Genomic DNA, 25,218 nt, shown 5'->3' with positions numbered 1-25,218 from the left:
TGCACTCGGACATCTGCGGGCCGATGGAGGTGAACTCCTACGGCGGCAACCGTTACTACATCACGTTCATCGACGACAAGTCTCGGCGCATGTTCGTGTATTTCCTGCAACGAAAGTCGGAGGACGAAGTCCTGGCAGTGTTCAAGACCTTCCACGCGATGGCGGAGCGCCAGACCGGAATGAAGCTGAAGACGCTGCGCACCGACAATGGTAAGGAATACACCAACAAGGGCATTCAAGGCTACCTGCGGACCGCAGGGATCCGGCACGAGACGACGAACGATTACACCCCCCGAGCAGAATGGGATGGCGGAGCGAGCCAACCGGACCATCGTGGAGAAGTCTCGGTGTCTATTGTTCGAGGCGAAGCTGGCGAAAGGCTTCTGGGCTGAAGCTGTGTCGACCGCAGTGTACCTGATCAACCGATCGCCAACCCGTGGTCACGAGATGACCCCCGAGGAAGCCTGGACTGGTAAGAAACCGAACCTTTCGCATCTCCGTGTCTTTGGCACAAAAGCCATGGTCCAGATTCCGAAGCAAAAAACGTCGCAAGTGGGACGCCAAATCCCACGAATGCATCCTTACCGGTTTTGACGAAGAAACCAAGGGATACCGGTTGTACGACCCGACGCAGAAGAAGACGCTGATAAGTCGCGAGGTGATTTTCCTGGACGAAGGAGTCGCCGAACGCGGCGAGGTAGCAGCGCAGCAGGTCAAGCCGATCCCGGTGGTAACACTGGACGTTTTGGACTTCGGAGAGACGAGGTTGCAGCCGGCCCCGGCGGAGCCTGTTCCGGTCGAAGCTGTACCGGACGCCCCGATCGACCACAGATCGGACGATGAAGACGAGGAGGAGCAGTCTGAAACTGACTCAAGCGGTGAGCGATTCATCCACGGGAACGTTGACCGACCTTGTGCTCCCTCCGCAACAATCTTCACAACCAGCTCGGTCACAGCTGTTGAGGCGCAGCGGACGGGAGCACGCGTTACCAGGCAAGTACAAAGATTTCTCTGTCAAGTGCCCTGGTCTCCCCGGTTTCAACCCTCCACAGGCAGCTGCATCTGAGGACGAGTTCCCTGGTTCCTCGGACGACGACTACGAATCGGCCGACGAACACGGCTTCGCGGCGATGGCAGCCGGGTCTGGAGTCGACGACCCCGTTACGTTCCAAGAGGCGCTGAAACGAGACGACCGTGATTGCTGGAAACGGGCCATGCAGGAGGAGTTCCAGGCCCTGGTCGACAACAACACGTGGACGCTCGCCGAGCTGCCGAGCGGACGGAAGGCCATCAAGTGCAAGTGGGTTTTCAAAACCAAGCACGATGCTGAAGGACGAGTGCAGCGGCACAAGGCGCGGCTGGTCATAAAGGGCTACTCGCAGCGAAAGGGGGTAGACTTCGACGAAACTTACGCCCCGGTCGTTCGATATAGTTCGCTGCGGTACCTGTTCGCCCTGGCCGCGAAGCACGACCTGGCTGTGGATCAAATGGACGCCGTGACTGCCTTCCTCCAAGGAGACCTCGTCGAGGAGATCTACATGGAGCAGCCACCATGTTTCACCGACGGTGAACAGAAGTCGCTGGTCTGCAAGCTGAACAAGGCGCTGTACGGGCTCAAGCAGTCGAGTAGAGTCTGGAATCAGAAGCTGGACGCAGCTCTGAAGAAGTTCGGACTGGCCCCGACGAAGTACGATCCGTGCGTCTACCTCAGCAAGAGCGATGGCAACATCCTGATCGTGGCCATCTACGTCGACGACCTGATGATCTTCAGCAACAACAGCGCGCGGACGAACAAGCTGAAGAAGCAGCTCAGCAGCCATTTTCGCATGAAGGACTTGGGAGCCGCGAAGCACTGCCTCGGAATCCGGATCGAGAGGACGGAAGATGGAATCGCCCTGGACCAGGAAGCTTACATCGAATCCGTTCTGAAGCGGTTCAACATGAGCGAGTGCAAGCCGGTCAGCATCCCGATGAACGCGAGCGAGAAGCTGTCGAACGAGATGAGCCCGAAGACCGAGGCCGAGACCGCGCTGATGAAGGACGTCCCCTATCAAGAAGCGGTCGGCTGCCTCATGTATCTGGCCCAGAGCACGCGGCCGGATATCCTGTTCGCGGTCAACACCTGAGCCGGTTCAACCGGAACCCGGGACCGAAGCACTGGAACGCGGTGAAGCACCTGCTGCGATACCTTCGCGGCACAGCTACGCGCAGGCTGAAGTACAAGCGGGACTCTGAGTCGGAGATTGTCGGCTACTGCGATGCTGACTGGGGATCGGACCCGGACGAGCGCAAATCCACAAGCGGATACATTTTCCTGGCGCAAGGAGGAGCGATTTCGTGGTCCTGCAAGAAACAACCCACGGTGGCGCTCTCGACGTGCGAAGCCGAGTACATGGCGGTGTCTGCGGCTGTCCAGGAAGCGTCGTGGTGGCGCGGGATCTCAACGCTGTTCGGATCCAACCAACCGATCGAAATTCGGTGCGACAACCAAAGTTGTATCGCCATCGCCAAGAACGGTGGCTACAACCCCCGCACGAAGCACATCGACATCCGGCATCACTACATCCGGGATTCCCTCGAGCAAGGTGTGGTTAAGCTGGAGTACGTGAGCACGGACAACCAGATTGCCGATGGACTCACGAAGCCGCTGCAGAGGACGAAGCTGGAGGAGAACAGGAGTTCTATGGGCATCACTTCTACTTCAGGAGGAGTGTTGAATTGGAAGTAAAGAAGCATGCCATGAAGAAGAACTCTTGCACAGATTCATTACTATTCTAACTATCGTACAATAAACACACTACTAAAGCGTACTCTCGATAGTTACACAGCCAAAGAATGTCCCCCTGCTCCGTTCAAATCTGGTTGCTGATCCGCGCTGTTCAACCTGTTGACCGTCATTGAGTCACTTCCGCGCATTACGTTTTGAGACCGTGTAGTGTTGTTCCGAAAGCTCTTGCAGATTGGCCAGCGTCCTGCGGCCATGGCCGTTGCGTGTGGCGGTTCCGGATTGCAAGAACCTATTAAAAAGTAAAAAAAAGAATTATTGCTCTGACTCTGGACGAAAATATTACAAGAACATTACCTAATTTATAAAAACGGATAGGTCGGGAACGTGAACCGGTTCAGCATTTAATCCGTCGTCCCGAGGGCACGTGTAGGGCGACGGCCGTCCGGCCAGCGTGCTCCGAGCTGACTCTTTCCGGTGGCGACAAGCCTGCGAGCCTGTTTCATGATGCGTCTATCGAGGGAACTTCTGGAGCCATGGCCGTACCACGTGGCAATTTCGGATTGCATGAACCTATTTAAATAGAACAATTGAACTTAAAGTGGACGAAAGTGTCACAAGAAAATTACCGAAATTTTTAAAAGAATTGGCAAGGAACGTGGAACGGTTCGGGTGATCTTGACCTAGCGCCTAAGTGCAGCATTTAATCCGTCGTTCCGAGCGCACATGCAGGGCCATGACCAACCATCGAGGCTGTTTCGTGCAATTTGCCAATTGCGGTATTGAAGCGCTGTGGAAAATAATTACGTTTATTCACGTTTTTATTTACCACGCTTCGCCGGGCTGGGGCCGAACGCGACTAGCAAGTTGCGGCTCGTGAGGTCAATTCCTGCATTCCGTTGGTAGCGCTGCGGACCCCTCGATGTTCTGCCATGGCCCTAGAGTATCTTGTAGTGAAGCCGGCTGGCCGTCACGCGTGACAATTCCGGATTGCGGCTGGGGTGAGAATTTCTAGGACCGTGGGCCAGATTTTAATCTAGTATTGGCGTTGCGGCTTATGCCTCGATTCAACTGCCGCGTTGTACGGCCACCGCCTCATCTTCATCATCCTATTGAATTAATTTCGGCGATCGTTCTCCTAAACTACCCTGCGGTTGATTTCCCTACAGACTATTTCCGGAAGGATTTCGCTTCTTCAACCTAGGCGGAAGGTCGTTCTGCTGATCCTCATGAACGGGCTTGACCGGTGAAGACCCCAGTCTTCCGTCTTCATCCTTTTTACTCTTCAGCTTCTGATCCAGTTCCTGCAGCTTCCTGGCCGCGGCCTGCTTGCGTTCCATCTCCCTTCGCTGGTCCTCTTCGCGACGCAACTTGAGACGTTCCTTGGCCTACCTCCGATGCTGACGTGGCCATTCTATTGCGAGGGCGGCTGCTGTTGACGGACGGCCAGTTCACGCTCTTAGCGTTCGCGTTCACATTGCTTGTTGTTGTTGCTTTAGTTGGTGGCGGCATATCCTTCGGCGGGCTCGGTTCCGACAAACTGTAGCTTCTGGTTGCAGTCAAAATCGTCGTCCTTCGCCAAGCCCTTTTCTTTGATGATAGCCTCGATGCGCTGCAGCTCCTCGTCCTGGAACAGAGCCGCCGCCGTCGAAAGTTTCCGCGGGTGATCGTTGTGATCCCGGTGCTGGTCTCGCTGCTGCTGATTGGCCAACCTTGGAGGTTGCATTTGTCCACGATCGTCTATCGCCTTCTCCGTAGGGGTCACGATATCTACCACCTGACTGCGTTGAGATTGAAGATGGTTTGTACCGCCCCGTAGCCGTCCGATACGAAGCTCGGGGGGATACTGTTGTATCCGCCTCCGACGCCACTGTTATTTCGCATTCCACGATTGTCCCAGTCATCGTTCATCGGTCCCGACAAAATTAACCGTCCGATGGAGGCGGTGCCGATCCGGAACTTCCACCTGACCTCATCTTGCTTGCGAATGTCCACGTCAACCGGATCAACTTCCGGCATCCTTACTGCCGACGCATTACTTGTGTCCATCTCGTCACTATCGTGGACGGCACCTCACTCATGTTAACCGGGATTTTGTTGGTGTGATGATTACTGTCACGGAACCATTATCAGAGCGGAAGAATCATGTGAGACACGACGTCGCGGCTTTTGACACCACTAACTTTCACATTCTGCTCGGAAAAAGAAGTGGCACAAAGCAAGACCGTTTCCGGTTCGAACTCAGCAGCTGATGCCCCGGGAGGTTGTTCCACCGTTGTTTCCGTTGAAGTGGTTCTGAAGTATGGCGAACTATCCGCGTTGGACCGCTTGTTATGGACAAGTACGTGAATCGGTCTTCGTCAACCGAACCTGGACGCATTCGTATTGCGTATGCCAACGCTTGCGACGTCCAAATTGTCGTTTCTAGGGCAGGTTCAAGTGCACGCCCGTTTTGCAAGCTATTATCGGTCTGATCAACCAGACGTCTATAACTGTGAAGAATCTATATAAAAAAAATCAACAGTTGCTATAACGAAATTACCAAAAATCAGAAAAACTTGCCAAAATCATGGTTATTTCGCTCTTGTGGTCAACGGGCGGGGAGGTTATTGGCCAGGTCCATCGTTTATCGGTTCGTTCACGTCGTCGGGACGAGACGGAAACCAACTCCTCGCTGGACCAGTTCCTGCATTCCGACTGGTTGTTTCCGGAACAGTGGCAAGGTGCAGTTTCTCTACTCCTTGATCTCATTTTGCTAAGACCGGAAATAGCCGCCGAACTTGAACCTTCTTATCTGCCTGGCCATGCAGTATTGTCGACGAATCTGCAAATTTTCCGCACCAGAAAGCCGGCAGGTTCTTGCTGATAGACTTTCCCGCAGTGTTCCCAGCTTTTCCTCCTAGTGAATGTCCCGTATGTCCTTCCGGAGATTTGCATGATTCATGCTGGGAGAACTGACCAGGGCTAATGGGCTGACTGCCTTGCAAATGATCTGTACCAGGTTCCGGGAGCATCTTTGGAGTTGAAATTCTGGAAGTAATGATTTTTAATAATAATTTAAAACTCGAGCGTTCTGATCTAATTACCATTTGAACACCGTGACCCATTTTCCTGAGCTCAGCTGGCATCTCTGGCAAAGCTTGTCCTTTCGAGGGTCACCACTTGCCGGCAGGTTCCGGTGGGCGATTCAGGTACGGACTTGTTTTTGTTTAGCAGCAGATCGGAACGGCTTTAATAAGGAGAACTTTAAATTAATCAAATTTACTCAGAAATACAAGAATTGACTCACCGTAAAGCTAAATTTCTTCCGAAATTTTCCCGACTTGAAAAAATGTCCAAAAGCAAGATGGTTGTTTGGCAGTTTGACAGTTCTTCAAAATTTTCGCAATCACGAAAGAGCGAGAGAGCATGCTTTGCAAAACTTCGATGAAAATCAAAATCATGCCTTCTCTTTTACTCTACCGCGCAGCATACAGTTCATCGAAATTTTCGAAAAACATCGTTGCCTTACAAAACATCGTGGGTCTACGGACTTTCGATCTGGGTAGAATCCTGCTAGAACGCCGTGACTGGGAAGTACGGGTGTACTCGGTTTTATGTCAAGTATCTTTTATGTCAAGACGACTTCACCCCTCAATATTAAATATTTTAACTTCTTTTTTGACGTTTGTTCGCTAAGTTTTTGCGGTTTCTGCTAAAGTGTTCCAGGACAGAATAAAACCCGGAATGGTATCTACGCCGGAGGCCCACACCGTTACCTGCAACGGGCCCTGCGGACGGACCGTCCCGCCGTCAAGCGCCTCCACTTCCGGCCTCATCCTAATCAGCGGTTCCGATCTGCGCTACTGGTTCTATGACCAGTGCCAGCTGAAGCTTTGTCCCATGAACTGGAAGCGTTGCGGCGGTCCGGATGTTCCTGGAGGAACGCGGAAGGTGATCAAGGTGTCGGAAGAACACTTTGATCCTTCGGTGCTGTCACCGGAGATGTGGACCGGGATCTTTTCGGAACTGTCCCCTCGTCAGCTGCTGCAGGTTCGACTGGTGTGTCGCCACTGGAGGGACATCGTGGACGGAAGTGGTTCATTGAAGGACAAGCTGACTGTCGTATTCACGAAAAGGGTTACCATTGATCAAGACTACAAACCGGCCCATCTGCTTCCGGTTCATCGAGCTAACTTCGAGTCTAGCAAAATTGCCTCTGTTGGCTCGTGGTGGCCACCGTTTGGACACAATCTTGTTGAAGTTTCCTTCAGCAGCTGCAAAGTGTCCCTACCGAATTTGCTGGAAATGCTTAAACACGCGCCAAATCTTCAAGTCATTGAGCTGCTCTATTACGATGAAACCAGTGAATGTCCCGATCCGGCGAACTTTCGGCTTGACAAGGTTGAGAAGCTCACGCTTGATGGACGCAATATTACACAGCTGTCGGAAGTCTTTCTCGATGTTTGCCGCAACCTGAAATCCCTGCGGCTCACCTGGAACTTTTACGGAAACCACGACGATTGCGTCAAGCCGTTGGAAATGGCTAAATTTGTCGGCGACCTGCGCAACACTTTGGAGGAACTTTACATTAACTCTTCGGATGAAATCGTTACCGAACTGCTCAAACTTGATGGCCTAAAGTTGAAGAAAGTGGCGCTGCTGGATGATCCGGTGGATTACAAACTGCTTGTTCAACTTTACCAAAAGTATCCAGCTTTGGAGTATCTTGATATTCATGAAGTCGTTGATTTGGGATTTATCGTAGAAAAGGTTTGCATAAAAACAACATCGGTAATGTTCCTAAATTATTGTTTTTGTACTTTATTTACAGATTCGCAACGAAATGGTTCATATGCTGCCCAATTTGAAGCATTTATCAATCAATGTGGGTCCGTACTTCGGCGCGGATCTTACGTGTCTGTCCAACTTTACCAAGCTTCAAAGCCTCGCGCTTTATGGCTACCAAGAGCAGAACATAAGTGCCTACGAGTTCGATTTTCCGGACGGTGGAATGCCCAATCTGAAGGAACTATACCTGGAGGGTATTTACTTTCCTTACAACCGTCTCCAGCAGTTCCTTGCCAAGACGCCGAACGTGCACACCTTAATCATCGAATACGAAAACCTCTTCGACACCTGGTCGGACTTTCTGACGGCTATCGGAACGCTCAAGCTGCTGCGGAAGCTGTCCATAGACATGATCACCTTCAAGAAGTCAACCCGTTGCCCGTTCCAGTGTCTGCCAACTCTGAACATTCTAAACATGAATCTGGGCACAATGCCGCACTCTCTAGCGAACATGGTTCTGGGCCTGTGCCCACACCTGCGGGACTTTCACGCAAACTCAATTTCCAACTCGAAGAGCACGATCAACGACGAAGTGCTGCGTGTCATCCTTAATCAGCTGTGCAAAGTTAAGCTGGAGCACGCCAAGTAGGGAAATTTTGTTACTTATCTCATAAAATAAACACTAGAATTAGAAAAGAACTTGATCGGTATATTTATTGAACAAAAAGTGTAAAGATGCGAATAAGTTACATAATTATTCCATAATACTCTTAATTCACCCCCTCAAATAGTCCATAAAGAACGGTGAATCCTCCGGGGCGTACGGAATGATCGGCACATCGTACGGCATCGGGAACGCGGGATGCTTTTTGTCACCACTGCTCTTCGAATCCATCGGGAAGAAGTTTTCGTCAATCTGGAGAGAGACAATCGACAAATAGAAAAAAAACTAATCTTCAAAGCACCTTCCGCAACCTACCACAAACTTGGGCAGAAACAGCACGCCCACCTCGTAGCTGTTGATCCGCAGCGGCGCCTCGAACTTTGCCGACTTGTTGTACACGCCCCACGCCGCCTTCGAAAGGTTGGCCGACGTCAGCAGGAACCAGTACAGGCCCCGGTGTGACCATCGGCAGTAAGTCTTGATGTGCGGAACCGCCTTCGTCCGATTCCGGCAGTCGCTCTTCCACTGGTGCAGGTGATCCTTCAGCCAGGGCTGCTTCTCGTGGGTCGCCCTCATGTACGGCAGACAGCCGCCCCCGAGCAGGTTGTCGTGGCTGTTCCGGACATTCGAGAAGCTCGGGAAGATCATCCGAAAGGCGGGCACCCGTCGCAACCCGATCGGGGCGGAGTCCCGCCGGAAGCTGGCCATGATTTCCGACAGGACCCACGATTGTGGGTTCGGGCCGAGGCTGCCGATGCTGGAACTTTGCGCCACCAGCGGGCACGCGTCGTCGATCGGGGCGGAATGCTTGCCCAGCAGGTAGCCGAGCCGGGGGTGGCCCCAGAGGGGGCCCTTGGCCGTGTTGAGGTGGCCGCCGGGGATGGAGGCGACGAAGAAGACGCTGGAAAGAGATTTTTTGTTCTGTTCAGACTTGTTTTCTTATTACAGTCCTGCCTCGTTTATCCGAATTCCGAAGTCCTCGGAAAAAAATCACGAAAAAATAATCGAATCACAAAAATAGTAATTTATGCAACAAGTTGCAAAAAGAAGATTTTTAATACGAGTGCTGAATTCTAATATTTGAAAAAATCTAAAACTCTAAAATTCTAAAATTCTTATGTTTGAAAATTTTGGAATCCTTAAATCCTTTAAATTCTTAAATTTTTAAATTTTTAAATTCTTAAATTTTTAAATTCCTATATTTTTAAATTCTTAAATTTTTAAATTCTTAGATTCTTAAAATTCTTAAATTCTTAAATTCATATATTCTTAAATTCTTAAATTCTTATATTCTTAAATTCTTATATTCTTAAATTCTAATATTCTTAAATTCATTTATTCTTAAATTCTTAAATTCTTACATGCTTAAATTCTAATATTCTTAAATTCTTATTTTCTTAAATTCTTAAATTCCTTTATTTCGGAGTTTTCTAAATTCTTAAATGCTGCCATTTTCACCGCCATCTTAAATAATAAAAAAGACATTTTTGGAGTCATATTTAAGGTTAGAAATTCTAATTCATAGAATTTAGAGATTGCAAATTTTGACGAGAACTTTGGACAATAGAGTACGGACTGGGTTTCAAATTTTCTAATTCCTTGATTTCTGGATTTTTTTATTTCTTATTTTTGAGTTTTTGATATTTTGATTTACACTTTTTTTAAAATTAAATAATTTTGAAATTATAATTTCTTTGATTTTTTTTAATTGTAACTTTGTTGAATATTTAAATTTTTGATTACTTTAAAATGTTTTAATTTTTGATTTAAAAAAAATAATTTTTGAATTTTTAAACGACATACCGTCATCTGGGGTGAATCGGGACTACAGTCTGAATAGGGACAGCAGTGTTTAGAGCACTTAAAGGTTTTTAATTTGGAAATGGATGTGCACATTTTGTTGATCTGAGTCTGTTCTATCCGAAACCAACCAGAAAAATCAAAATATTGTGCTCTAACATGGTTAAAACTGCTGTTCCAATTCGCCCCATGTGTCCCAATTCGCCCCAGTTGACGGTAACTTATTTTTTTATTGTTTGAAGTTTTGAGGCTTTGAGTTTGTGATTTATTGATTTTTTTCTATGTTTTTACATGTATAAACTAACTGATTTTTTTGAATTTGTGTTTTGAATTTCTTTTTCAATTTCTAATTCTAAAATTCTGTGTTTCCATTTTTTTAGTTTATGAATCACCTATTAATTATTTTATTTTTTGAGTTATTCTGCCAGAGAATTGAACTGTTTGGCTTTTACCTTTTGTTCACTTTAATTCGAGCAAAAACAAAATCTGAAAAATCTTTCGTGACCCGTTCCTTGACCGTTTCTTGGGCGTTTTTTAATATGGATTTTTGCGTTCTTTCCGAGCTCCGTGCCAGCCTTAAACAAGAACCATGGCCTATCTATTTCCTGGGCAGTAACATAATGTTTTTTTATGTTGAAATTTTGGGTTTTTAAATTTCTTCATTTCTAAATTCAAACAGTTTACAAAATAATAAACATTAGTTTTTTTTTTATTTTTTGTATTAAACTTATTAAATTTAATTTAATTAAAAACTTACCTAAATGGAATATTTTAAATTTCAGATTTTTTTAACCCTCTTCAACCCAACTCCGTCTTTAGATGGGCTTCGATTTAAAGAATCGCCAAAAATCATTTTTTCAACCAATTTTTGATCTTTAAAAAGCATTGGAAAGAAGTACTCTCAAAATTTTAGGAAATTTATGGGTTGGAAGTTTTACTTGTTTTATGTGACTTTGCCAATGTTTTAAAAAATGTAATTTTTTTAGAGGTCAACTTTAGCAGTGTTTTTTACTATCATTTCTTATATTTTAAGTAAAAAGAAGTATGCAGTAATTTTTCTAGTGCCCCAGACTATGCCTCTACCCATTTATTTACAATTTAAATAATAATAGTGCCATTTTATAGCAGAAAATGTGAAAAACAAGCAAAAAAATTCAAAAAGTGACTGAAAACATGAAAAAAATAGATAGGCAAAATGTAATGATAGTAGGTGGTAGAATAGGCCAAATACTACCAAAAAGAAACATAAACTAAACAAGATAAATGCAGATTAAAATACTAAAAATTAAACAACAAAAACATAAAACAAGAGAAGTAAAGTTTTTCGCAGAACAAAAGTTGCTCAACATGACCACCTGAACACGGGGAAAAAAAAAAAGTTTGGGCAGTAGAAAGTCAATGTTAAAATTTTGGGTTTTTGAAATTTTAGATTTATAAATTTTAATAACTTTCTATTTTTTTATTTTAGATAGCTTTTAAAAAAAATATTTATATTTTTTTAGAACTTAGTTGAAATTAAATTTATCATTTTTTTTAAATTTTTTTTTGAACTTTAATTTTTGTTGAATGTTGAAATTTCATGATTTTTAAATATTTGGTTTTCTAAATTTAAATAATTTCTGTTATAAATTTTTTGTTGCATTTTGCAAATCAATTTTTGAAACCTTGACGTATAAGAATTTTATAATCTAATTTTTTTTTGTGATTTCTAATTGAATTTCTGCAATTAATATTTTCTAATTTCTAAATTTTCGAATTCCACATTTTTTTTTACTTTTAAATTTCTTATTTTTAATATATGAGTTTTTTATATTTGAATTCTAAAATTTAGATTTTTTTAGAACTTCTGACTGCTTTGAATTTTGTTTTTTGGCAAATTAAATGATATTGATTCCCCTCTGTATAATTTAATTCTTACACTTACTTGACCTCCCCGAAATCGGTCCGCTGAATCCGCGAGACCCACGCCGCCAGCTGGGCAAACTTGTACGAGTTCAGGTACGTGATCAGACTTTCCCGAAAGCCCGTCCTGCTCTCGCCCGCTCCGGTGTCCGCGTCTTCGGCCAGGGCCGGCAACCGCGGACTGATCCACAGGCCCTGCGTCCGATTGTGAAAATCGTCTTCGTACAGGTTGGCAGTCGAAATGACGACCCGCATCGATCCGTCCGTGTAGCCGTACAGTCCCATCTTGGTGTGGTGAACTCCGAAGGGTGTCGCAATGTGCACCTTTAGTGCCGTTACGTTGGGCTTTTTGGTGGAGACCGTTTTCAGCTCGGGCGATTCATCGCCGTACAGGATGAGGAGTGGACGATCCTCGTAACCGGCGAAGAAGTAATGCCCCAGCAGCCAACCAATGTCGACCATGAAGTTCATCTGCACGGAGCACTCCAACTCGCCCAAGCTGGGATCTAGGAGCTCCTGGAACGTGACCGAGAGGGGCTCCCGATGCGTCACCGGAGCGTCCGTGATGGTCGTGAAGAACATGTTGTAGGGAGCTGCTGCGGCGAGTTTCGCGGCCATCTTTCCCTTGGGCGCCACCACCGGGTAGTAGTCGTGGATGTTTCGCGGGATCACCTTCTTCAGCGACACTCCCGTTTGTGGAGTCGGTTTGCGCGGTTGACTCGACGACGGTTGCTGGGCAGGAGGAGGTGCTTCGGCCTTCTTCTGTTCCTGCTGCTGTTTGGCCATCCTGGCGCGGCGTTCGGCAAACAGGTCCGCAACGGCATTGCCCTTGGAAGGGGCGCCACTCGTCGTCGCAGGTGATTTGGTTTTCGGAGGACTGGAGGCCATTTTAGCCGGCTTGGGCGGTGTCGCGGCCTTTACTTTTTCGACCGCTGTTGGCGTATCGTCCTTTTTGGGTTGCTTCGCCGGAGGGTTGCTCTCTAGCTCGGGGTACAACTGGGCGATGATCTTGAGCTGTTCCGCGACCACCTCTCGGCTCATGGACAGCTCGTCCGGGATGCGGTATTTACCTTTGGGAGATTCCGTAAGGATGGATTCGACTGTGGTGAATAGAATGAAAGTTGTTAAATTTTTGGGAAAACATTTCGTGTGAAAGGATTTTTGGACTTACGGTGTGGGTGAGAAAGGTCCTTGAAATGGTTAGGGTTTTTGCGATAACAGTCCGTTCCGTACTGGCAGATCTTTGTAGGTACTGGAAATAAAATTAATTGATTTACTATTATTTGTCCAAGCTTTTATCCTTGCTTTGATACTGACCTTTGTCGAAAGTCCTTCTTTTGTTGGTGTCCTTATCAGCCATAACAATTACAAGACTAGTAACAAAATACAACAGGTACACTGATAACAGCGCACAAAAAACTGGTAGCAAATTCTTTATTATGTTCTTTTCACAAAAACACGAATTTTCCTCTGAAAATTTACAACTCGGCTTGCCACCTAGAGAAACAATCGGCACCGCTGTCAAAACAGCATAAACGCATCAAAACAAAACCGCTACGCAACATGACAGCTGAGACAGTAGCGGCCCCCTCACGTGCCATACACGCTTACTGAAAATTACACTTTGTTTTGTTTGATTTTGGCACATTTCAAACGTTTTTTTGTTCAGTCAACTCAGATCACCATCGGAAAGTGTAATTTTTGTTAAGCGTGCAAAATTCCGCGCGCCTCTTTCTCCCTCCTTTTTGCGCTGACCGTTCGCCATTCTTCAACGCGCGGAGTCATATTTGTTTACAAAAGCGCGAAGCACGCGACTTGCACCGGCGAAATTCGCGACTCTTGATTATTCGTACCGGATCTTCCACACCAGAAAAAATGGACGAAAACGGTTCCGTGCTGAAGGAAGCGCTCAACATTGCGTGAGTTTTGCGTTTTTTTTGTGGGAGCCTGAATTTTTAATGCTTTTTTTTCCCGATAGAGATTTGCTCGGGGAGAATGGCGCCCAGTTTCAGATCAGCACCAAGTACAATGACCACGGGGAGGAGTTTTTCATGGAGGACGACTATGGCAGCGCGGATGAGGACGAGGACGCCCACCGGAAGATTATGAACCCGTGGGACAAGAGCTTCGACGAGTTGCGCGGGCAAATGTTTATGGTGTCGGAGTTTGTCTACAAGCGGATTACGAAGCCGGGCGTGGGGGACGAGCTGGTGCCGGACCGGGCCCGGGTCAAGATCGACTACAACGGGTACTTTGAGGGGGAGACGTACGCGTTCGACAGCACGTCGATGCGCGGCGAGTTCAAGACGTTTACCATTGGCAAGTCCGAGGTGCTCGAGGGCCTGGAGGAAGCGGTCAAATCGATGAAGCCCAGTGAGGAGGCTCAGTTTGTGATTGGGTACCAGGTGCTGTTCGGGGAGCTTGGCTGCAAGCCGCGAATTAAGCCCAAAGCCGATGCGCTGTTCATAGTCAAACTGGTCAGCTTTACCGATCCGGGAGATGCGGCCGCACTGGACAATCTCACCCCGGAGGAGCAAAGGTCGTACGCCGTCGTCAAGCAGAAGGTCGTCGACACGCGGAATCACGCCAAGGATTACTTCAAGAAGAACCTGGTGGCGAACGCCATCAACGACTACCACAAAGCGGTGAACTACTTGGAACAGTGCAACATCAAAGACGAAGCCGAGCAGCTCGAACAAACCGAAACTCTCATCCAGATCTACACCAGCCTGGCCGTGTGCTACAACAAGAAGGACAACCCGCGCAAGGCGTGTCTCATGATCAACGAAATCCGCCGACTAGGCAACCTGGAACGACTCCCGCGCGCCCTCTTCCACGAAGGTCGCGCCCTCATGAACCTCGGCGAGTACGGCCGGGCCAAAACAAGTCTCGTGAAGGCCCAGAAGTTGGAACCGACCAACAAAGAGATCGCCAAAGAGCTGAAAATCCTGAACGAACGGTGGGAGAAGAGCCGCCAGGACGAGCAGTCCATCTGCGCGCGGGCGTTCGGCCTGAAGGAGCGCAAGGACATCCGACTGACCGAGGAGCAGATCAGCTTCACCAACACCATGAAGGGCACGCTGGAGGCGTTCACGGCGGACGAGCGCAGCAAACAGCTGACGCTGCCCGAGGGGCTGACCAGCAAGGAAATGGACATGGTGCAGGATTTGGCTGACCAGTTTGGGCTGCGGCTGAACCTGTACAAGGACAACAACAAGGACTTTTACCGGCTGGAGAAAAAATCGACTTCAAAGAAGGACGAAGAATGAGCGAGGAGCAAAGCTCCTGGTGGACATTCCGTGATTCGATACGTTTTTATTATTACCAGTACAACTTGGATTACACGTTCTATGTGAACAATAAACAACAAAGATAATCTGTAAAATATGTTTAAATTGCGTCCTTCTACAAGCTTGAACTATAGTTATATTACCCAGTCACGACTTTCTAGCAGGATTCTGACAGAACCAGCTCTGCTAGAATATTTCGTGACTGGGTAGCTGCGAAAGTACCAAAATATAACGAGGAGTCAAGAAAAACGACATTCTATAGAGTTTTAATAGGTCCTATTAGGGTCCTATAGAGTTATCTAAGGCCGATGTCACGCACACTAGCACACCATTTGTTTTGCTGGACGGTACAAAATTTAACCTCAATCTTTTTCGTGTACATACACGCAATACATGCGCACGTAGATAACTCTATAAACATATGTTAATTAGGGCGGGTCATTTTTTTCGAAAGTGCTCGGATCCGGCTAATTTCCATGTAAACTTTAACCCCCCAGCGACAACCCAGTTTTCAACCAAATGAGCTCAAATTTGGTATGAGACTCCGTATGGGTACAAGATGGACCTTATTTCAGCCGGATCCGAGCACTTTCGAAAAAAATGACCCACCCTAATGTAAATATATCTAGAGTTTTTTTTTAAAGGTCCTATAAACTATCGAGAAATTAAAAGTGAGAGTGTGTGCGTGCCACATGGAGTTAAACTTTTCGAAGTGCCATGGAAACCTTCACAGCAACTGCACAGAAAGTTTAACTCCATGTTGCACACACTCTCACTTTTAATTTCTCGATTGTCTTTCATATGTTTAAAGGACATATCCAGAGTTTTTTTTTTGATTAGGTCCTGTAAACATATCTAGAGTTTTTTTTTTATTAGGTCCTATAAACATATGAAAGACAATAGTTTATTGGTCCTTTTCAAAAAAACTCTGGATATGAAAGACAATAGCTTATAGGACCTTTTCAAAAAAAAGTCGAGATATTCAAAAAAAAACTCTAGAAAGTAAATAGTTGATCTCAAAATGTTATGAAATGAAGAACCACCCTAATGACGTTTCATAACGTTGGTAGCCCTTTTAGCTGTTCGCTCTTCATCGACAACTTTTGACAGACCTTATTTACTCTCTATCTTTTTCTCTCAAAAATTTTGTAGAGAGAATTAATGGATATTGACAGGCAGACTGTTTTCATCATGTCAAAATACAAAATTTTTAAAATGCCGACATGCCTTTAGAATCCTCGGCCACCTCGGGAAAAAACCGGGAAAAAACCGGGAATTTATTCCACCGGGAGAAAACCGGGAAAAACTCGGGAATTCGACTGACAAACCGGGAAAATATTTTAAGTTTAGTTAAAATTCGACAAATTCCTCTTAAATGACTTCAACTTATACTTTTCTCTATTAGAATATTATTCTAGATATTCTAAATGAATAATTCGGGAAAGTTTGGTTGTTTTTTTTTTTCTGTTGAGTATTTAATGATATATTTCTTAGGCGAGGGGGGAGAAGCAACTACGATTACCACTACACCACCGGACCCGGTTTAAAAAAACAAATGTTTGATAAGCTGCAATTTTTCCGAACCGCGGTTCAATAGAAAATTTACTCAGCGCTATGATTTTAGAAGTCTTATTTCAATAAGTATTGAATTTCATAAGCACAATAAACAATTTATTTTTATTTTGAGGGTGCACAGCAGCAATTATTCCAAAATTGTCAAACTTACGGATTTAACCCTTCAACAATATGAGTGTAAAAAGAGTTAAAATCTGTTTTATTTTCTTTTTTTGGATACAGTAAATTTACGGAATAAATAACCGATAGTTCCCATAATTTCGAAGATACTAAAATTTGCGTACCGAAAATCGTGATGCAAAAAGCTTAGCTTGATGTGCACCGTTAAAAATAAGAATACAGCTCAGACTCGATTATCCGAGGGCCTCGGAAAAAAATAAAAAATATAATTATTGAAATAAAAAGCCACAGTTTCAACATTTGCATGGAAAAAGTGTTTTAAAATGCATTTTACACTAGTTCAGTTGTTTTGCAATCATTAGTTTTCAAATAATGTAAAATATGACGAAAACAAACATTTAAGCGCAAAAAAATAAACATCGAAAATTTTCAAAAATTTTAATGATTTTTAAATCAGCCCAAACATGCTAAAATTGATTTCAGTTGAATCCACTAAAATTTTCAATGTATAAAAAAATGTGTCCCCTGCTTTTTCGGGCCAATCTTGAAGAGGGGGGGAAAATAAAATTTAAATAAATAAAAATAAAATTTGCCTAAACTATTTTAAAATGATTTAGAATTATGAAATCCAAGATAGCGGGCAAAATGACTGAAATGAAATATAAAAAAATGCATTTTTAAATTTAATAGGTGACTAAAATTAAGTCGCTGAACTCGAATTTGATGTTCAAAGTAAGAAAATAAAAAAATACGAATTGTTTTTTTATTGTTCAAACTTTCGGATAATCGAGACACGGACTGTTTACAATTTTTACTGTAAAACATTTGGTGGAATTTCAAAAATCTGTTTTCAGTTGTATTTTATAAGATGATTTTTGGCTATCTCAGTCAAACAAATTATTAAGGACAAATTGCTATGAAACTTTGTGCCTATGTTTTTAAATCAGATTTGAGTACTTTTGTATAATTTTAAAATGTCGGAAATATTTGGTATTTAAGATATTTTTATACAGTTTTTTGGGAATCTTTTAACAGTTAAATGCCTACCAAATTGTGTTCAGATTCAGAACATTTGAAAAAATATCTTTCTCTTAAAATTTATTTTAAAATTGTAATTTAAATTTTAAATAAAATTTTCAGATATTTTAAAATTACAATATTTTCAGAGCTCAACTGCATAATAGTCATTTCAATACAAACAGTCACTATTTATTTTTATTCAAACACAAAAATGTAGTTTTTGTTGGGTTTTATTTAGTTCTCATCTGAAAATTCCGTAAAAAAAAAGATTAACTGAATTTTTGACTGTTTCGGTTGTGTTGTTCAGAAAATCGTTACTCACAAATTTAAAAACATCCAAACATGTTTATTTTTTCTTTTTTTCAATAAATTTGGCACGGCTCATACAAAGGATGTATCGAGAAATTATGCCATTATGTTTATGTTTGCGCGATCTGGGAGTCGCGATGAGGGGTTGAAGTACAGGCCAACTCAGAGGGGTTTTTTTTACAGTTACATTTTTTCTAGAAATCATCTCATCAATACCTAAATACTTGCCGAAGAGACCAAATCGATCAGCAAAAAATGTTTTAAGTTACCGATTGTTTAAATATATAACACTTTTTCTCTGGAAGAATCGTTCTTCTTCAATTTACAAAAGCGTTTTCAAAGAAAACTGAAGAGTATTTGCATAAATGTTGTTGTCTTTGCAAATCTTTTCTACCCATGCTCATACCCAACATTGTCAATGCTATTTCCTGCCTTCCAGTAATAATTTATGTAATTCTTAAATTTAATACAAAACGATTTTATGTTTAGAAAAATTGTGGAGCATGGAGATGAAAAATCACAAGCATTATGGATATTAAGGAATTGGACTAAAAACTGTTAAAGACGGCTTCTTAATTTTTGTACTCAATTTGAAAGCTTTCTTGAGAAATAAAAATATTGAACCAAAGGTATAGTTGTGTATGCGTTCAAAAAGTATTTTGATTCTAACGTCAGTCTATAAAAAACATTGTAATTTGATTCAAAACTATATGGAAAAATTCCTTCTGGCCTCGGGAGAAAACCGGGAAAAAACCGGGAAATTGAAAATCCAAATCTGGTGGCCACCCTGCTTTAGATTAATGAATTCATTATTTTCAGGAAATATATTGAAAAGACAAACTGGATTTAACTAGAATAAAGTCTCTCAAAATATTTTTGAAACATTTCTGCATTTTTCCTTTGCCTTAACCCATAACCCAAGTCCATTTTGTAAAGAAAAACATGCCAAAAAATTTCCAACGTAAAAATAGACACTCAAAACCGCAAATTACCTAACATTTCAATCACGGGATGCAATTTTAGAACCAAATTACGTCCGTTCCCAAATTATCCAGCCGACCATCCCACAGTCCACGGAACCGAGCAAAAACAAAACTGTTACGTAACATAACCACACTTTTCGGACATTTCTTTTTCTCATCGGGAAATTTTTCTTTCGAAACACACAAAAAAACGGCAAGATTTTCTCACGATCAATGCCATAAGCCTATATTTTGAACCGATTCCACCCTGCCGCGCAGCGTTCCCCTTTCACGCGTCGCGCGGATCTCTTTACCGTCGTTTAAAAAAAATCGTATTATTCGTGTTGTGTGCTCTAGAACACAGCGCGGAATGAAACTCGAAGAAGATCCCGAAACAATGTGGGAGGACTTCGGGATCCGCTTCGAAGGCCCCATTCGCGGCCAACTCGCTCGCTCTCTACTGGTGACTAATTACTGTTGCTGCTGCTGATCTTTGCGGGTGTTTTGTGTGTGTGTCGATCAGATCTTAGGCGGCTTCCTTGGCCAGACGTTCGGCCTTCTCGGCGACCTCCTCGATGGGGCCGACCATGTAGAAAGCGACCTCCGGCAGATGGTCCAGCTCGCCGTGCAGGATCTTGGTGAATCCCTTGATGGTTTCCTCCAGCGGGACCAGCTTGCCGGCGTGACCGGTGAAGACCTCAGCGACCTGGAAGGGCTGGGACAGGAAACGCTGAATCTTGCGGGCGCGGGCCACGGTCAGCTTGTCCTCCTCAGACAACTCATCCATACCCAGGATAGCGATGATGTCCTGAAGGGACTTGTAGTCCTGCAGGATCTTCTGGACGCCACGGGCAATGTTGTAGTGCTCGGCACCGATGATGTTGGGGTCCATGATACGGGAGGTCGAATCGAGGGGATCCACGGCGGGGTAGATTCCCAGCTCGGCAATGGCACGCGACAGCACAGTGGTGGCGTCCAAGTGAGCGAAGGTGGTGGCCGGGGCGGGATCAGTCAAATCGTCAGCCGGCACGTAGATGGCCTGCACCGAGGTGATGGAACCCTTCTTGGTGGTGGTAATGCGCTCCTGCATGCTACCCATGTCAGTGGCCAGGGTTGGCTGGTAACCGACAGCGGACGGGATACGACCCAGCAGGGCAGACACCTCCGAACCGGCCTGGGTGAAGCGGAAAATGTTGTCAATGAACAGCAGCACGTCCTGTCCCTCCTGGTCACGGAAGTACTCGGCCACGGTCAGTCCGGTCAGGGCGACACGGGCACGGGCGCCGGGGGGCTCGTTCATCTGGCCGTACACGAGAGCGACCTGGGGGGAAGAAGGGGGAAAGAAGAATAGAGAGTGTTAGTGCATTCCTTACAATTTCTTAATTTAAATAGATTTTTCAGATCTTCAGTTTCTCCAATGGCTCAATTTAAACAAAGAAATTTATTATTTGTATCAACACTTGTTTCCAAATCCAAAATAAGGAGAAATTTTCATCAAAAGGCACCTTTTTTTCTCTAACTTAGGAATTTAGTGTGAAATATGAAGGGGTTATTAGACTATGACAAACAAAAAACTCTAACATTTTTCGCGTTTGACAGTTTTCCAAACTCGCAAACAAAGCGAAATGTACGCAGCAAATTTTGTAATCATCAGTAATCATCACTTTTGCTGAAATTCGGCAATGTACTAAAACATTGCTGAAACATCAGTAACTGCATATCTGTTTGGATGCTGCCGAGAAAACAATCCTCTTTCAAATGTCTTGTATTTTTTAAATTTTGTATTGTGATCTTTAAAAACAAAGGTAAAAAAAATAATAACAAATGTCTCGATTAATGAAATAAATGTATAAATAACATGTTTAATGGCAAGCAAAATCAAATTTTGATAACTGAAATACCAGCAACGATTGCTGAATCTTCAGCAAATGATCTGTCAAACTGACACAAGAAAATTACTGAATATTCAGCAAAATAAATTGACGTTTCTTTTGCTGAAATTTCAGTTGTTTTGACAACCATTTTACTGAAATTTCAGTAAACTATCTTTCAAAGTGACACATGTCAGTTAACTGAGAATTCAGTAAAATCTAAATACAGTAGTTGTTCGGTAACTGGGCTGAGAATGTAGCCCAGTCATCGAATGCTGTTCGCTAACTGGGCTGAACGAAAAATAACGAGGGGACTACCGATGCACAATATTTATTTGATGAAATATGAAAATAAAAGTTACTCAAATTTGTTTACAATGATTACTTTTCATATTTCTTTAATTGTGACTTGAAATTACATAAAAGTTTGAAAAAAGTTTTTTTATTTGTTGACCATGATTTTTGCATCCATTAACCCCTCGGTGATTTCGGTTTGTTTTGGTTTTTTGACGTTTGTCTGCTTTTTAACTGGGCTACGGCCCAGTTATCGAGCGCCCAGTTAAAAAGCAGCCCAGTTAAACAACGCCCAGTTACCGAACAACTACTGTAACTGAATCGTTTACAGAAATTTCAGTAGATGAAAATTCAGTAAAACTTTAACAGCGAAAAAAAATTGGTGTGATGCAGGCTGCCGTTTCTGCAAACAAATGCAAGCGATCAGTGCGAATGTTTTGTTTGTTCGGCATAGTCTAATACCTTCTTTAAAAGCTTCAACATATTTTTATTTCAGTTGAAGAATTCAAACAATGTTTGTTTGTTCTCGATAAGTAATTTATAGCCAATAATACGAGAGAAAATTGTATAAAAAATTTCTGATGAGACAAATACTTTGAAGATTTGGCAACCTTGTTAAGGAGGCATTAGACTATGGCAAACAAACTAGCACTTTATCACGTTTGACAGTTTGTCAAACTTGCAAACAAGCCAAAATGTATGCAAGCTGACGTTGCTGCAAACAAATATGTTGGCGAACAAACAACGCAGACAAACTGGCAAACTTTTTTTGTTTGCCGTAGTCTAATATCTCCTGTACGATATATTGCCACTTAAGTTGGATTTATAGAATTCTTCATGACAGAATGTTATGTTTTTATATGTTGAAGGGTTTGCGAAAGGTAAAAATCGCCATCAAGTTGTTTAAAATCATCATTTTTTTTTTATTTTATAGCGAATCTTGTTATATTCTTGGATAAGTTTTAAAACAGTGTTCAAATGCCAAAAAAAAACTTGTGCATTAAACCGCTATAAAGATTATTTAGCACAATACCTTCAGTTTTGAACTTGTTTCATCGATTTTAATGATTATTTCTAATGAATTTGTAACTGTTTCAAATTAACTTTTTGTTTTGTTGTTCAGTTTTCTTTAAAAATAGCACAACCAGAAAAATAAACAATACTTAATTAGTACAGATTTTTGAGAGATGTTGAGTTTGAATTGCATTCATATGTTAATTTTTAAAACTTGATTTGCTGAAAATGATTTTTCATTTTGATTTTTACAAAAAGGCAAGGATAAGCAAAGTTTGTAGTAAAAACTATTTCAAAATTAGTTTTTACGTTGTTATTATTCTGGAAATTAGCAAACACTTATAAGTCTGTTACACCTACAAATAAGTTGAATAATTATAATGTATGCTTTTTGGAACTTGATTTCAGTGAAACAAAACAACTTTGAGTTGTTTATTCGACTGAACAGCTAAAATTTTTCTGTAAGGTAAGAATGAAAGATCTGTATGTGTTATCTAAACCCGGGTTACATAATCTAACCAGCGCAAGTTCGTACTCCAAATGTAATGCCCCCTTTTCCCACATCCCAAATCTCTCCACGTAGATCTTACCTTGGAGGTCTTGTCCTTCAGCGAGATGACACCACCCTCAATCATCTCATTGTACAGATCGTTACCCTCGCGGGTGCGCTCGCCGACGCCGGCAAACACGGAGTAACCACCGTGGGCCTTGGCAACGTTGTTGATCAGCTCCATAATCAGTACGGTCTTGCCGACACCGGCACCACCGAACAGACCGATCTTACCACCCTTGGCGTACGGGGCCAGCAGGTCGACGACCTTGATTCCGGTGACCAGAATCTCCTGCTCGACGCTCATCTCCACGAACTCGGGAGCTTCGGCGTGGATCGGGGCGGACAGGTTCGTCTCGATCGGGCCGCGCTCGTCGATCGGCTCGCCGATGACGTTGATGATGCGGCCGAGGGTTTCGGCACCGACCGGGATACGGATGGGCGATCCGGTGTCCAGGACACCCTGACCGCGCACCAGACCCTCCGTACCGTCCATGGCAATGGTACGGACGGTGTTCTCGCCGAGATGTTGCGCAACCTCCAGCACCAGACGGGCCTGACGGCCCTGCACCTCCAGGGCGTTCAGAATCGGCGGCAGATTGTCTTCGAACTGGACGTCGACGACGGCACCGATAACTGCCACAACCTTACCCTGGGCGACGGCAGCTGCCTTAGCGGCCGTCTTGGCCGCATAACCGCGGGCCAGCACCTGTTCGGCACGGGCCGCCACGGTCAGCGCGGTTTTCATCGAGGAAAACATCTTGCGGAACCCTTGCGTTGTCCTTTTTCACTTCACTGGCCGATCTCTGCTTTTTTTGGATCGTCAGCCTAAAAGAAAGAAAAACCCGCAATTAGAAAGAACCGACTCCAAGGGGGCAAGAAAGAAGAAAAATCCGCCGCCGGAACACACAATTATCTAACATGGAGGAAGGTGATTACGCAAACCTTTTTTCCTCTGTCTCTCTCCCGGCGGGGCTCTGTCTCTCTCTCTCTCTCACACTAGCAGCAGCAACGGCAGGCACACTTACCCTTATGACATTCGGTCCAAAAATGAATCTCGCGAAATGCTCGTTCGTGTGGTCTCGAGGCTGGGCAGGTTGTGAGCGAGCTGAGAAGAGAACCGGGCCCAATCTCCAAGATGTCGGCCGGCCGGGCAGGGTTGGCAGATTTGGCTTGAGCAGGGATGTCTGTAAAGAGGTTGTGAAATGTGCTGTGCTTGTTTAGAAAATACTGAAGATTCTTCAGATTCTTGAGAAAAACAGAACTAAGAAACAAAGAAGCCAAATTTTTCAGAAAATATGCCATTTTTTCAAGAAAGGTAACAAACGAAATTAGTTTATCAAATTTAAAGCAAATCTGCTGTTCCAATGTTTTGTTCTGTGTCCAACATGATTAATCTGTACCGCACTAACCTATCTGTTCGGCTGGCAGTTTTGTCACCGAGAGAAATCGACGAAGAGAGAAATGTGCAGAGAGAACCAACAGCTAAAGTCGATGAAGCAACTGCCAACGGGAGAAAAAGCGACAACACTTTTTAGCTCAAAATTAGTCTCGCGAGGGGCTTCAATTTTTTAAATACCTTAGTTTAGGGCGGTTAATTTGTTTATCTTTTCTTGCTGATTTTGAACGATTAAGCGACATCCGTGAAAATATGCATAATTTTAGGATGCCCACTGGACTATTTATTTCGAGGTTATATAAATACTCGATTACAGTTGAAAACGCCTTTCAAAAGCTGTAAAATTGAAAGTCTGAGTACTGATATGCCAACATAAGGCGCTCGATAAAAATAAATGTTATTCCCTTATCAAAGTTCAGGCGCACTTACTATTTTAACATTTTGCGCTTAAAATACAAAATGAGTTATGGATGGCTCCTAAACGAACAATTGGGTACTAAAGCCCTTTGTAAATTTTTATGTACAACGGTAAAAAACACGATTAAAAACCATTTCTGATCACTTTTTTTTTCATTTTAATGCAAATTTTTTTTGACAAGACAACATTTTTTCGATGGATCAACTATGGTCCCCTTGGAACGAGCTGTCAAGTAGGAGCTTTTCTGTCAAGAAGGAACGCGAGATTAATTTTTCAAAATTGATTTAAAAATCCATTTTAAACTCTTTGTGGTCGTACAAAGGGTCATTGTACTCAGAAAAATAACCTTTTCGCTGTAAACAATAATATCAGCAATCTAAGCTTCATTTTAGGACCCAATTTAAAGAAAAATACTGATAATGCAATTTTTAACTGCGGCGAAATCGTGACTTGCCATTTTTTTACTTACCTCAATTTTCAAATTAAATTACAGTCCAGGCTCGATTATCCGAAGGCCTTGGCAAAATTTCACTTC

General features: G+C 43.7%; 4 protein-coding genes across 4 annotated transcripts; 2 read left to right on the top strand and 2 right to left on the bottom strand.

Annotated features, from left to right (window-relative positions):
- The first annotated feature begins 6,451 nt into the window (after nt 1-6,451).
- On the top strand, nt 6,452-8,154 carry LOC6038110. Its single transcript, XM_001847895.2, has 2 exons — nt 6,452-7,477; nt 7,539-8,154. The coding sequence occupies exons 1-2, from the start codon at nt 6,452-6,454 to the stop codon at nt 8,142-8,144; spliced, it is 1,632 nt and encodes a 543-aa protein (XP_001847947.2). The 3' UTR covers nt 8,145-8,154.
- Nucleotides 8,155-8,199: 45 nt separating this feature from the next.
- Nucleotides 8,200-13,382, bottom strand: LOC6038109 (probable tyrosyl-DNA phosphodiesterase). Its single transcript, XM_038257208.1, has 5 exons — nt 13,179-13,382; nt 13,033-13,113; nt 11,884-12,961; nt 8,475-9,060; nt 8,200-8,411 (listed from the first exon to the last, which is right to left on the bottom strand). The coding sequence occupies exons 1-5, from the start codon at nt 13,219-13,221 to the stop codon at nt 8,271-8,273; spliced, it is 1,929 nt and encodes a 642-aa protein (XP_038113136.1). The 5' UTR covers nt 13,222-13,382; the 3' UTR covers nt 8,200-8,270.
- Nucleotides 13,383-13,670: 288 nt separating this feature from the next.
- LOC6038108 (inactive peptidyl-prolyl cis-trans isomerase shutdown) lies at nt 13,671-15,246 on the top strand. Its single transcript, XM_001847893.2, has 2 exons — nt 13,671-13,780; nt 13,840-15,246. Exons 1-2 carry the CDS (start codon nt 13,737-13,739, stop codon nt 15,128-15,130), a joined length of 1,335 nt encoding a protein of 444 aa, XP_001847945.2. The 5' UTR covers nt 13,671-13,736; the 3' UTR covers nt 15,131-15,246.
- Nucleotides 15,247-19,357: 4,111 nt separating this feature from the next.
- LOC6038107 (ATP synthase subunit beta, mitochondrial) lies at nt 19,358-24,024 on the bottom strand. Its single transcript, XM_038254214.1, has 3 exons — nt 23,895-24,024; nt 22,907-23,694; nt 19,358-20,458 (listed from the first exon to the last, which is right to left on the bottom strand). The coding sequence occupies exons 2-3, from the start codon at nt 23,624-23,626 to the stop codon at nt 19,664-19,666; spliced, it is 1,515 nt and encodes a 504-aa protein (XP_038110142.1). The 5' UTR covers nt 23,627-23,694; nt 23,895-24,024; the 3' UTR covers nt 19,358-19,663.
- Between the last annotated feature and the right edge of the window lie 1,194 nt (nt 24,025-25,218).

The sequence above is a fragment of the Culex quinquefasciatus genome, chromosome 2 (genome assembly GCF_015732765.1).
Source record: "Culex quinquefasciatus strain JHB chromosome 2, VPISU_Cqui_1.0_pri_paternal, whole genome shotgun sequence".
Taxonomy (NCBI): domain Eukaryota; kingdom Metazoa; phylum Arthropoda; class Insecta; order Diptera; family Culicidae; genus Culex; species Culex quinquefasciatus.
This window is presented reverse-complemented; position numbering and strand designations above follow the sequence as displayed.

Bases quoted from the DNA above. Each gene is read 5' to 3' on its own strand.
- LOC6038110 (XM_001847895.2), top strand. From the start codon at position 6,452: ATGGTATCTACGCCGGAGGCCCACACCGTTACCTGCAACGGGCCCTGC. The intron at 7,478-7,538 runs GTTTGCATAAAA...CTTTATTTACAG, and splicing joins TGGGATTTATCGTAGAAAAG to ATTCGCAACGAAATGGTTCA.
- LOC6038109 (XM_038257208.1), bottom strand. From the start codon at position 13,221: ATGGCTGATAAGGACACCAACAAAAGAAGGACTTTCGACAAAG. The intron at 13,114-13,178 runs GTCAGTATCAAA...TTTTATTTCCAG, and splicing joins AAGAAGGACTTTCGACAAAG to TACCTACAAAGATCTGCCAG. The intron at 9,061-11,883 runs GTAAGTGTAAGA...ATCTCTTTCCAG, and splicing joins ACCGATTTCGGGGAGGTCAA to CGTCTTCTTCGTCGCCTCCA.
- LOC6038108 (XM_001847893.2), top strand. From the start codon at position 13,737: ATGGACGAAAACGGTTCCGTGCTGAAGGAAGCGCTCAACATTGC. The intron at 13,781-13,839 runs GTGAGTTTTGCG...TTTTCCCGATAG, and splicing joins AAGGAAGCGCTCAACATTGC to AGATTTGCTCGGGGAGAATG.
- LOC6038107 (XM_038254214.1), bottom strand. From the start codon at position 23,626: ATGTTTTCCTCGATGAAAACCGCGCTGACCGTGGCGGCCCGTGCCGAA. The intron at 20,459-22,906 runs GTAAGATCTACG...TCTTCCCCCCAG, and splicing joins TGAAGGACAAGACCTCCAAG to GTCGCTCTCGTGTACGGCCA.